This window comes from Rosa chinensis, chromosome 7, assembly GCF_002994745.2.
Source record: "Rosa chinensis cultivar Old Blush chromosome 7, RchiOBHm-V2, whole genome shotgun sequence".
In the NCBI taxonomy this organism is placed as follows: domain Eukaryota; kingdom Viridiplantae; phylum Streptophyta; class Magnoliopsida; order Rosales; family Rosaceae; genus Rosa; species Rosa chinensis.
In genome coordinates, this window is record NC_037094.1 from 19,773,408 (window position 1) to 19,785,169 (window position 11,762).

General features: G+C 41.2%; 3 protein-coding genes across 3 annotated transcripts; 1 reads left to right on the forward strand and 2 right to left on the reverse strand.

The window, feature by feature from the left end:
- Positions 1–382: 382 nt before the first annotated feature.
- LOC112176025 (alternative NAD(P)H-ubiquinone oxidoreductase C1, chloroplastic/mitochondrial) lies at positions 383–3,014 on the reverse strand. Its single transcript, XM_024313836.2, has 2 exons — positions 2,626–3,014; positions 383–2,179 (listed from the first exon to the last, which is right to left on the reverse strand). Exon 2 carries the CDS (start codon positions 2,163–2,165, stop codon positions 534–536), a length of 1,632 nt encoding a protein of 543 aa, XP_024169604.1. The 5' UTR covers positions 2,166–2,179; positions 2,626–3,014; the 3' UTR covers positions 383–533.
- A 494-nt stretch (positions 3,015–3,508) lies between these two features.
- On the forward strand, positions 3,509–7,531 carry LOC112176021 (elongation factor G-1, chloroplastic). The gene is made up of 4 exons (XM_024313833.2): positions 3,509–3,917; positions 4,553–5,967; positions 6,587–7,099; positions 7,220–7,531. Exons 1-4 carry the CDS (start codon positions 3,662–3,664, stop codon positions 7,385–7,387), a joined length of 2,352 nt encoding a protein of 783 aa, XP_024169601.1. The 5' UTR covers positions 3,509–3,661; the 3' UTR covers positions 7,388–7,531.
- Positions 7,532–7,678: 147 nt separating this feature from the next.
- On the reverse strand, positions 7,679–10,923 carry LOC112176022 (hsp70-Hsp90 organizing protein 3). The gene is made up of 7 exons (XM_024313834.1): positions 9,951–10,923; positions 8,932–9,220; positions 8,708–8,793; positions 8,404–8,627; positions 8,241–8,307; positions 8,102–8,161; positions 7,679–7,953 (listed from the first exon to the last, which is right to left on the reverse strand). The coding sequence occupies exons 1-7, from the start codon at positions 10,842–10,844 to the stop codon at positions 7,840–7,842; spliced, it is 1,734 nt and encodes a 577-aa protein (XP_024169602.1). The 5' UTR covers positions 10,845–10,923; the 3' UTR covers positions 7,679–7,839.
- Between the last annotated feature and the right edge of the window lie 839 nt (positions 10,924–11,762).

Consider the following 11,762-nt stretch of genomic DNA (forward strand, 5'->3'; position numbering starts at 1 on the left):
AACTCCACAAGTCCAACAATAAATTCACTCCAATTCCAAGCCATCCATGCGGATGTTTCATTCGTTAATGCAGCCTTCAAATGAGTAATGCTCAAACATGAGTTGGCGCTGCATTAACGAATGAAACATCCGCATGGATGGCTTGGCAAGTTTAATCTGCGTGGAAAAGTGGAGATTAGTTCCCCTAGGAACATTGTGAAAGTCTCCCATTTGATAAAGGCTCCACACTCATCAACAGCTACGCCAGCATCAACTAAAATTATCTTGCAATAGATTTTATTTCATAAATTGGTTATTTTGGAGAATGTGGAAGTTCTGAGATATACAAGTACTTCTTTGGGGTTAGTGTTAGTGATATACATAGACATTGTTCAACTACTGCTTCAGATAAAAATTGCAGTGTATACATTTTAATCTTTTTGTACAAGACAAATAATTTGTGCTAGTTATGTTACCAACAAAACTTATAATACCAACATTCAATTGCTTTACAATGACCTGAGGCATGGTATATATTGGAAGAATAAAATGGTCTATGAGTTTGAAATAACCTTCGTCAGGGTGCTCTGTAGAGATGCAACAGAATCTATAGCAGATTTTGTAAGCCAACTGATCCCTACTTTAAGCCTATGCTCATCAGTTGGTAATCTAATCAAGTAGGCTAATTTCCTCGCGGTATGACCCAAAGGACCATCTAACGTTAACCCCTCGATGAAACTTGGAGAAATGGCAGCATCATTTCTCCCCAAAGTAATCATTTCCCCTAAATTCTGAAACCTGAAAGGCAAAAGTGGGCGGTTGTTTATTGCAGCCCACAGATTCCAACCAGCAAAGTCTGCTTGCTGAAAAGCGACCTGCGCAGTGGCAGGAAGAAGCCTTCCATTTGATTCCCTTAGAGCAGAAGAATCACCAACTGCAAATATGCGTGGGTGACCATTAACACGAAGTGTTTCATCTGTTTCTGCTTGGCCCCTGCCATTTAAGGGAAGCGCACTGCGCCTGTTACTGGGTTCCAGCTGAGGAAGAAGAGATTTAGACCCAACAGTCCATAAGACAAGATCTGCTTCAATAGTTTGACTTTGTAATCCCTTTTCAGTAGGTTGAAGTTCCAAAATATATTTCCCAAAATCATGTTCTGCAGCAATGCCTTCAACTCCTATGCTCTTTGTCGGTTTTTCTGAAGCTTTCGCATCAACAACTTGACGAATACAACGAACAAAGTAACCCAACAGAAGTTCAACTTTCCTTGATGAGAGAACTTTAGTCGCAGCTTCCCTATTTCCAGGCGGGGCATTTGGGCAGATTGTGTTTTCTACATTAATTGCTTGTACTATACCTCTGTCCTGCAGTCTCTCCGAAACTGTGGCAGCTAACTCAACTCCAGCGTAACCACAACCAACAACCACCACATGTATTAGAGATTCCTTGCTGAACTTTCTCCTCTCCAATTCTCTTAGCCTAAGATCAACCTTGCGAGCATCCTCCAGAGTGGAGAATGGCAATGCAAACTCTGACGCTCCTGGTACAACATCAAGCTTAGCTTCAGCACCCAGAGAAAGAACCAGCCAGTCATATTCAATAAGAAGACCACTCTCAAGAAGTACACTTCCTCCAGCACTTGATTTTGCAGGTCCATTGATTACCAAATGATCAGAGGGGTACAAGAGTTTGACCTTGTCTTGAAAAAACAGCACATTTGTATTTGCCAGCAGGTCTGAGAAGCGAGGTGCTATCTCCCACGCATCAACTTCTCCGGACAGAAGCTCATACAGCATTGGCTTAAAAACAAAGTGTTCAGACTGGTCAACCAGGAGCACCTGAGGCTTCTTGTCATCAGGCCATACCAATGATTCTAGTCTTAGAGCAGTATACAAACCTCCAAACCCACCACCTAGTATACACACCCTTGGTTTCTTCTCATCCGGCCAAGAATAATACCGAGGGGCACTTTCAGCTTCTATCTCCGCAACACCTCCATTCTCCCCAGAAGCACTTGAAGCAACAACAAACTGAAAGCTTTTCCTTCGTGAACTAGCAAATAGCGATATCTTAGATATCTTAGACCGGCCTCTTCTCGAGAAATCAGGAAATAACCTAGCCTGGTGCTTTGCCTCACAATTGAGCCGTAAAAGAGTTGCTGAAGCAGCAAATGCAGTCGTTGACATAATTACAGTTTTATCTGTCATACATAACCAAATGACAACACATTCATCACACTATCATAGAATAACTAAATGCAGCTAATGCACCCTATATCAACCAAATGCACCAAAGGAGCACATTGTTATTATTCTCTTAAAAGGAAAACAGAAACACATAAACAGATAATTAACTAAACCAATATCAGAAAATAGCAAACGGGTCCTCACTCCTCAATTCAGACTATACAAGATGCATTCTAAGCAGAACAGTAAGAAATCAGTACCAGTAATCTGAGGACCAAATGCAATTATAACAACAGAAAAAGAACATTGTATTCAGAGCTGAAACGTTGCAAAGTAACCAGCAACTTAGCAACACAGAAAGTTCACCGGAAACCGGTGAATCTCTCAAATTCCGAACTCTACACTGGAAACAGCAAAGTTGTACACAAATTACAACTAAAAATGGAAAATTAGTAAATACCTTTTTGTGGGTAGTGGGCTAACTCATCACAGGTGAAGAACTGAAGAGGAAGATGTGAAGGAAGTAATCAGTTTCAACTCGTGCAACGAGGAAGGAAGTACTTGCCGATACAAGGAGGAGGAAAGTGAGTTGTTTTTCTTCTACTTTGGTCGGGAGATAGTGGGCTGGGCTTGAGTGAGGAATGGAATGGGCTCTATGGGAAGTTGGGATCCAAAATTGAAGACGTGTATCGCCTCAAACTTCAAGTTTTCATGGAGCTATGAATAGACTGTGTTCATGGATATAAATTCTGACATATGTGGCAGCTTCACAGCCTTTCTCTGGAAAAATAACTTCTTTCATTGCAGAAAATAAAATTCCGTGAGAACTACTTGTTCAGTCTTTTCTTTTATCACAAGGTAGGTTAAGAAGAGGGAGTAAAACAATCCGAGCACACCTTTGGGTCTTTGCAAGCCAAATTTATTTTGCCACTGAACTTGCAAACTCTTGTATAGAGTATAAAGATATCAAACTAGCAAAAACGATGCCTTTAAACTTAATCACACTTTTATCTATGTTTAACTTACAAACTCTTGTATAGAGTATAAAGATATCAAACTTGCAAAGACGATGTTTTTAAACTTAATCACACTTTTACCTGTGTTTAGAGTGATTAAGAGTTTAGAAACGTATTAAGTGTGACTTTATTTACGTGACTAATAATCTCAAATTTTCATCCATGTTCCCACGAATTACATTTTGGATTTTTTTTATTTTTATTTTTTCAAATTTTATGATTTTGAAGTACAAATGACAAATCCATATCTTGCGGTCCAGAATCAGCCAAAGAAGAAAAGGAGCAAAAAGAGAGAGGCAAAACAAAGCTCCACCAGTTGGTTTTTCGTTATCCCCAAAACCCCACGCCACCACAACCCAACCCATTTCGGGTCTCATATCAGATAAAGCGCCAAAACCCCCCACAAGACCCTCTCTTTCTCTCTTCTCTTCTCTTCTCTTCTCTTTCCCTCTATCTCTCAAAACACAGAGATAAGCAAAAATGGCTACAGAGTCAGTCAGAGTAGTCCACAGTTTCAGCTTCAATGGGTCTCAGACAAGGCCTACCATCCCTCTCTCCCCAGCTCGCTTTCTGGGTCTTCGTCCTCCTCGTTCTTCTTCTTCTTCTTCTTCTCTCACCTCGTCTTCACTTTCCCAGTTCTTTGGGAATCTGCGTTTCTCCTCCAACTCCTCAAAGGCCTCTCATTTGCGCCAACACAGCCGAAGAAACCTCTCTGTTTTCGCCATGGCCGCCGATGGTATGTTTCCGTTTCTAACCCATGTCTTGCTATTGTTCAAGTTTCAATCTTTGAAGTGTTTTCGGGCTGCCCAAATTGTTGAATTTGAGAAATTGTTTGCTCTGCTTCGTTGAAACGATTGATTTGAATGTTTATAACCTGAAGACTTGTACTTTGGTATGGTTTTTTTTTTTTTTATGATGTATGGTTTATAGAGCACATAGTTTATCCACTTCTTCACTATACATCACTAAACATTCTCTGTCAATTAGAATAAGCTTAGCTTACTGTGTTGGTTTTATCTGTTGTAATGCAATTTAGGTTTTTATGAAGCAGGTAATTGAATATCTATGGCACTTGTGATGGATTTTAATCATTTTGGAATGTGCATAGATGATGTCATTCTCAACATTCCTCTACATGTTAGATAGGAACACAATAGTAATGCTCTTCTGTCTGTCCAAGGGTATCATATATCTGAGTGCTGTGCTATAATAAATTATTTTATTGGGAATTTCTTAGCTGAATTTATGATAAGCTCTGTAATATTTTGGAGAGTTTCTTGTATCAGTTGTCAACTAATATTTGTACAGAGATTAGTTTTATCGGCTAAAGCAGCAGAGATGGATTATTGATTTTATTTTTTCTTTATGCAGATGGAAAGCGTGCAGTACCATTGGTAGATTATCGGAATATTGGAATTATGGCTCACATAGATGCAGGGAAGACTACTACAACTGAACGGATTTTGTACTATACTGGAAGAAACTATAAAATTGGGGAGGTGCATGAAGGAACAGCAACTATGGACTGGATGGAGCAGGAACAAGAAAGAGGCATTACCATAACTTCTGCAGCAACTACAACATTTTGGGACAAACACAGAATTAACATTATTGATACTCCTGGCCATGTGGACTTCACCCTCGAAGTGGAGCGAGCTCTCAGGGTACTTGATGGCGCAATATGCTTGTTTGACAGTGTTGCTGGGGTGGAACCTCAGTCTGAAACTGTGTGGAGGCAAGCTGATAAATATGGGGTGCCCAGGATTTGCTTTGTCAACAAAATGGATCGTCTTGGGGCAAACTTTTTCCGCACAAGGGACATGATAGTGACAAATTTGGGTGCCAAACCACTTGTACTTCAAATTCCAGTTGGTGCCGAAGATAATTTTAAGGGAGTTATTGATCTTGTGAAGATGAGAGCTATACTTTGGTCAGGAGAAGAATTGGGTGCAAAGTTTTCGTATGAGGATATTCCATCTGATCTTCAGGAGTTGGCTGACGAATACAGGTCACTGATGATAGAAACCATAGTTGAGTTGGATGATGAAGCTATGGAGGGCTATCTAGAAGGAGTTGAACCTGATGAGGCCACCATTAAGAAATTGATTAGGCAGGGAACCATCTCAGCTAGTTTTGTGCCAGTATTATGTGGCTCAGCTTTTAAAAATAAGGGGGTTCAACCATTGCTCGATGCTGTCGTGGATTATTTACCTTCACCGCTTGATGTGCCACCAATGCAGGGAACTGATGCAGATGACCCAGAAATCACAATTGAGAGGGCTGCAAGTGATGATGAACCATTTGCTGGGCTGGCATTCAAGATCATGAGTGATCCATTTGTGGGATCCCTTACATTTGTGAGAATCTATGCAGGAAAGCTAACTGCTGGATCATACGTGCTGAATGCAAACAAGGGGAAAAAGGAGAGGATTGGTAGACTTCTAGAAATGCATGCAAACAGTAGGGAGGATGTTAAGGTTGCTTTAGCTGGTGATATTGTTGCTCTTGCAGGTCTAAAAGATACTGTTACTGGTGAAACATTGAGTGACCCTGAGCATCCGATTGTGCTTGAACGTATGGAATTCCCTGATCCTGTGATTAAGGTGGCAATTGAACCCAAAACTAAAGCCGATGTTGATAAGATGGGAGCTGGTTTGGTTAAACTTGCTCAGGAAGACCCTTCGTTCCACTTCTCAAGGGATGAAGAGGTCAATCAGACAGTGATCGAAGGAATGGGTGAATTGCATCTTGAGATTATTGTTGATCGCCTCAAGAGGGAATTCAAGGTATATATCTGCTACTCCATGTTGCTGATTGTCAATTTCATGCAGAGTCCTTTTTTTCAGAAAAATTTGGTTCTGTTTGTGTTAATTTTGTGGTTTTATATCTTTGGTGTTTCATCTTCTGGATTTATTCTCTTACCGACATTATGCATCTTTCTCTTCTGGTTAAGCACATACATACTCTTAAGTCTTAAGCATTTTATAATAAACGAGTTTGCACAGAAGTGATTCCCTTCGCTAGATTATCTGACATACTATGTTGTCTAACCGACAACAACTACAATCATTGGTAAGGTGAAATCATGTCTGAATATGTTAACCTGTTAAGGTAATCAATTATCACAATTGATTATCTGCCACAATGAGATCTCATGTGGCAAGGTGACTCTGCTTGATGTTTACTCCTCACCGGTCAGTAATATGGTTTGATCAACAAGGTGTAACTCCATTTTTAGGCCGATTGATGTTTCATTATTTTTTTGAAAAGGATGTTTCATTATTATCATTTGTTGGTTTAACTCGCAGCCTATTGATTGTGGTTTCTTGAGAATTTAAGAAGAACATGCTGTTGATTGATTAAGAATTTGAATTCTTCATAATTGGGGTTGTTTGCTCTATGCAGGTCGAGGCAAATGTTGGAGCACCCCAGGTAAACTACCGCGAAAGCATTTCTAAAGTCGCAGAAGTAAAGTATGTGCACAAGAAACAATCTGGCGGACAAGGTCAATTCGCAGATATCACAATCCGATTTGAACCCATGGAGCCTGGTAATGGATACGAATTCAAGAGTGAAATCAAGGGAGGTGCAGTGCCAAGAGAGTACATTCCTGGCGTGATGAAAGGACTAGAGGAGTGTATGAGTAACGGTGTGCTTGCAGGCTTTCCTGTCGTCGACGTGCGTGCTGTACTAGTTGATGGTTCTTACCACGATGTTGACTCAAGTGTTTTGGCATTCCAGTTGGCAGCTAGAGGAGCTTTCCGAGAGGGTATGAAGAGAGCCAGCCCAAAAATGCTTGAACCTATTATGAAAGTTGAAGTAGTTACACCTGAAGAACATTTGGGAGATGTAATTGGTGACCTTAACTCCAGGAGAGGTCAAATCAACAGCTTTAGTGACAAACCTGGTGGTCTCAAGGTATGTCTGTATAATCATGATAGAATTGACAGCCCAAGAACTCATTTCAAGAATGCAACGCATATTCCTGATATTTTTGGTTTTCGTTTAACCAACGGGTTGTGTTTTGGATTAATGCAGGTGGTTGATTCTTTGGTTCCTCTTGCGGAGATGTTCCAATATGTTAGTACACTCAGGGGCATGACAAAAGGTCGTGCATCCTACACGATGCAATTAGCTAGGTTTGATGTTGTTCCTCAGCACATTCAGAACCAACTTGCCGCTAAGGAGGAAGAAGTTGCTGCTTGATTTTGTTTCCGTCTACAATAGCTATGCTTATCCTGTATTCAGGGTCCCAAAAAATGAGGGTTTTCTTGTCTTTTTGTTCATCTTTTCCCCCTTCTGTACCAAAGAAACAATACGTTATAGCAAGTTGTCCTCCAAAAAATGGCAGATCTGTAGTCTGTTAGGTACTCTTGAACAGAACTGTAAATGAAAACTCCTCCTTTGAACTGAAAAGGGTTCTCAACATATCAGGAACTTACAAACTAATATGGAAACAAATTATTATGCTGCAAAATACGAGCGAGAGAGAGAAAGTAGCATCAAAAGAAAAAAGACCATCCACACTAATATAAAAACAATACATCCCAAAATTTTCCACAGTCAGAAATCTGAACTAGTTACTCGAATGAACATTGGAAAAGTACAAATGAATCAGCAAAAGCTTTTCTTGTATGTATCATTCGAATTCCTCAAGTTCACTTAATCTGGACAATTCCAGCACTCACTAGCTTCTGGATTTTGGCCATCACCATCGGGTTCTTTGAGTGTTCCTGAGCAGCTTTGGGATTTTCCTGGAAATCAACCAACACCTGCCAACATCCCACATAAATTTTGAGCATACACCACACGAAGAAGGGTTAAAAAAAATATAATAAAAAAATAGTAATAAAAAAGAAGAAGAAGAATTAAAGATAACAGGTTTGACATCAACATCTACAAGCTTTGAAATATGATTACCTGTCTCATAACAGGATCTGAAAGGATATTCTGAATTTCTGGGTCTTGCATTCCCTTAGCCTGCAAGAAGAAACTGACTCAATACCAGAGGTAAATTTAATGAACATAAATCAGTCATCAAGAATGTTCAGAAGCTTACCTGTCTCTCCTTCAATTCATCGGCACTCAGATCCCCACGGCTAGCTTTGTTGATCTGCTCTACACATCTGCCATAAGAAAAGAAATTATCAAGTGAACTTGACTCTCAACCATTGTGTAGAGCAAATTAAGCACCAATAACAAGCTCTATCCATGTAACATACCTCCTCACACCATCAAGCAAGTCCTGGTTGCCAGGATCATGCTTCAGACCTTCTTGATACGTTTCCAAAGCTTTGTCATACTCTCTCATGAAAAACTGGACCGCACCTTTTCTGGTATAACCCTTTGAAAAGGTTGGGTCAAGCTCAATGCACTTCTCAGCATCCTTCAATCCCTCCGGCATTGCCCCCAACTTTGTATAGCAAGCAGCTCTATTGCTATATGCCTAAACAAAGAAGCAGATTTGAGTACATCCACAACATGTCGGATGTAAAATATTATATATAAAATTCTCCAATTTCTCACCTTTGGATCCTTTGGATTCCTTCTCAAAGATTCAGTGTAATGCCCAATAGCCTCTGGGTACTTCTGCTGCTTGAAGAATTCATTGCCTGCACATCATTCCATTATTGTCATTATAACTGAATACTTGGATTAGTATAGGTCCTATAGCAATACAGCCACTCACACTGATACCAGAAAAGTACCCACAAATACTACATTTCCAAAATCTAAAGTAACAAGTATACCTTTCTCTCGCTCCTCATCTGCTAGCTTTGGATCAAAATACTCTTGTTGCTCTAGGTCCTTCTTAGCTTTCTCAGCATCATTCAATTTCTTTAGGGTGTCAGGGTTGCGATGCTCTGTGAGAGCTTTCTGGAATATCTCAATAGCAGGCTCATAGTCTTTTGAGGTTTTTGCTGTTTTCACAATGGCAGTTCCCTTCCTAGTCAAAGCTTTTGCTATCATCTTAAAGTCCGCCCTCACCTCTCTTCCCTTTTCTACAGCCTTGTCACAGTCTTCAATGCATTCATCATACTGATAGAAAAACAAAGACACTTGGATAAGAAACCATAAGTTATAGGGTGATTACAAGAATATTAACCCCAGCCTTAACATTACAAAGATAAAAAGTTGAACAATATGGGAACAAATGAGCAGGAACAGAGTGAAAAAGAACCAAGCCCAAACTTCTCAGTGTACAAGGAGAAAACAATAGCACATCTCACAAAATACATAAGATCAGATCAGGGTCCAATCTATGAGGGTTCACGTCTCAGCAGCGATGGCAGAAGACCTCTAAAGCCTACACATAAAGCCTCCTTCACACTTTACTTTGTTTCAGTACTAAGCTAGGAGTTATAAAGGAAAGATCCCCCAAAGGATTAGTAATTAGGCTATACTATTGTACTTTTCTACATATCTATGTCTGCGATAAAGGATGACTGGGGTTACAAAATGAATCCCACATTCAAGATTGACCAAGTCCTACCACATTCAAGATTCAAGAAAGATCACAAAGTCACATTCTTAATATCCAGCTAGGTCTCTAGCATATAGCAAATTCATTTTACTTGGGCTCTAATATGAGGTATGCTCGTCCTAATTAACATCATCAACAAATTCACTGAAACAGTAACACCATCTAAACCATAAACATTATCAAGCGTACATCAACTTTACACTAAGCAATAAACTAACAGTACAAGTTATACATTCAGCTATGCGCAAATAAAACCAAACATAAGAAACAGTATGCATTCCATACCTGACCCATTTCCAAGTAAGTCGCAGCACGATTCAACAAGTACGAAATATCTTCATCATCTATCTCCATTGCCTTGGTATAGTGCTGAATAGCCGTGTCGAAATCCTTCTTCTTATAAGCCGCATTGCCAGCCTCCTTCTCCTTTAAAGCCTCAGCTTTCCTCTTCCTGGCCTCCTTCTCCTCCTCCCGCACTTCCATCGGCTCCGGCTTCTTCTCCTCCTTCTTCTGCGGCTCAGCAGCGGCCTCCGCAGACCGCGTCCTCTCCGACGGAAAATCCGGCATATCGTCGTCCTCCGACGCGCCTCCCTGGAGCTTCACATTGAGCAAAACCCCTAGGGCTTGCATAACCCTCTGGTCCTTCAAATAAAGATTGAGATTGCTAGGGTTTTTCTGAATCTCCTGCATCATGTTCACGAAATCCGGCTGCTGCATAAAGGCCCGGGTACTCGGGTCGGCGGTGAGCTTGGCCCACATCTGAGGACCCGAGAACGCGTCGCCGAATAGGTTCGTCGGCGGCGGGGCTCGTGCCCGGGCGGCGCGGGCGGCGGCGGACTGACTCTCGGCCAAGCCCTCTTTAAGGGCGGCGTTGTTGGGATCAATCTCGAGGCCCTTCTTGTAAGCGGAAACGGCGTCGTCGAAGTGGCCGAGGCCGTGGTGGGCGGAGCCGAGGCGGCTGTAGCCTTTGACCCAGTCGGGCTTCAGCTCGACGGTCTTCTTGGCGTCGGAGAGGGCGTCGGAGTATTTGTGGAGGCTGGCGTAGGAGGCGGATCGGTTGGAGTAGAGGACGTGGTTGGTGGGAGCGAGGTTGATGGCTTCAGTGAAGTGGGTAATGGCGGCGGTGTAGTCGCCGGCCGAGTAGGCGGCGTTGCCCTTGGCTTTGGCTTCGTCGGCCATAGCTGATTGGGGGAATTGGGGAGAGAGGAATTGGAAAGGGTTGCGATATTTGCAGGGGGAGTTTTGGAAGAAAGAGAAAGAAGGTGGGGGCAGATTTATAAGGATAAATATTTTTTTCGGGGGACCAGAGAGTTCTAGCGATTGTTGGGGTTTGGGGTTCTCGAACCTTCTTGCTTAGCCTTGGTCTATTGACTCCAAGTCTCCGATGCTTATGCTCCTTTCCTAGAAATTATACTCCTTAGGAAAGAAGGAATTGGGTACAGGGGGACTAGACTCGATACAATTTGAGTATGAGTTTGGCTCATTCGGTTTGTGTTTATTCTATTAAAAAAATAAAAGTAGTGTAATCAACTTCTAAAGTTCTTAAACAACTTGTGTATCTTATGAACCATTTAGAATATATTGGTGCTTTGACCGATTAATAATGATATACGCAGCATTACAACTTAGTTATAAAAATTAAGTGATAGGGTTTCGAGTTTATCATCTTCCTCGTTTTCTATAGAGTACATCGGTTGAGGCTATGACTTTGAGCGTAGCAGTAAAGGTTGCTTTGGCTAATTCTATAACGAGAAATCTCATATTTTGGGTGACAGTTTAGATCTTGATAGAATTTATCTTATTTACTATCGCCTCTCTCGTTCGAAAGGTTCGAACTCCTTATCTCCTACAAGAAAACTTGAGCATTGACACCAGACTATGAGTTCTTCACTTTCTTTAAAACATTTTAAGTAGACACTCTATCTTGGCTTCTTAATTATTTTAGAGAGCATGTTTAGTTTAATCATTCAGTACATGCATTCAACATTTATGATGAGACCTAGTGAACTGCTCTGCGAGGGTTTATAGGAGTCTGACGCTCTTCCCTACACCTGCAGTCATTGATGGCTTCCTTCCTATTGGTTTGCCTAATAGTCC

Bases quoted from the DNA above. Each gene is read 5' to 3' on its own strand.
- LOC112176022 (XM_024313834.1), bottom strand. From the start codon at position 10,844: ATGGCCGACGAAGCCAAAGCCAAGGGCAACGCCGCCTACTCGGCCGGC. The intron at 8,794-8,931 runs GTATACTTGTTA...AATGATGTGCAG, and splicing joins AGATGAGGAGCGAGAGAAAG to GCAATGAATTCTTCAAGCAG. The intron at 8,162-8,240 runs GTAAGCTTCTGA...TTCTTCTTGCAG, and splicing joins ATGAATTGAAGGAGAGACAG to GCTAAGGGAATGCAAGACCC.
- LOC112176021 (XM_024313833.2), top strand. From the start codon at position 3,662: ATGGCTACAGAGTCAGTCAGAGTAGTCCACAGTTTCAGCTTCAATGGG. The intron at 3,918-4,552 runs GTATGTTTCCGT...TTCTTTATGCAG, and splicing joins TTTCGCCATGGCCGCCGATG to ATGGAAAGCGTGCAGTACCA. The intron at 5,968-6,586 runs GTATATATCTGC...TGCTCTATGCAG, and splicing joins GCCTCAAGAGGGAATTCAAG to GTCGAGGCAAATGTTGGAGC.
- LOC112176025 (XM_024313836.2), bottom strand. From the start codon at position 2,165: ATGTCAACGACTGCATTTGCTGCTTCAGCAACTCTTTTACGGCTCAAT.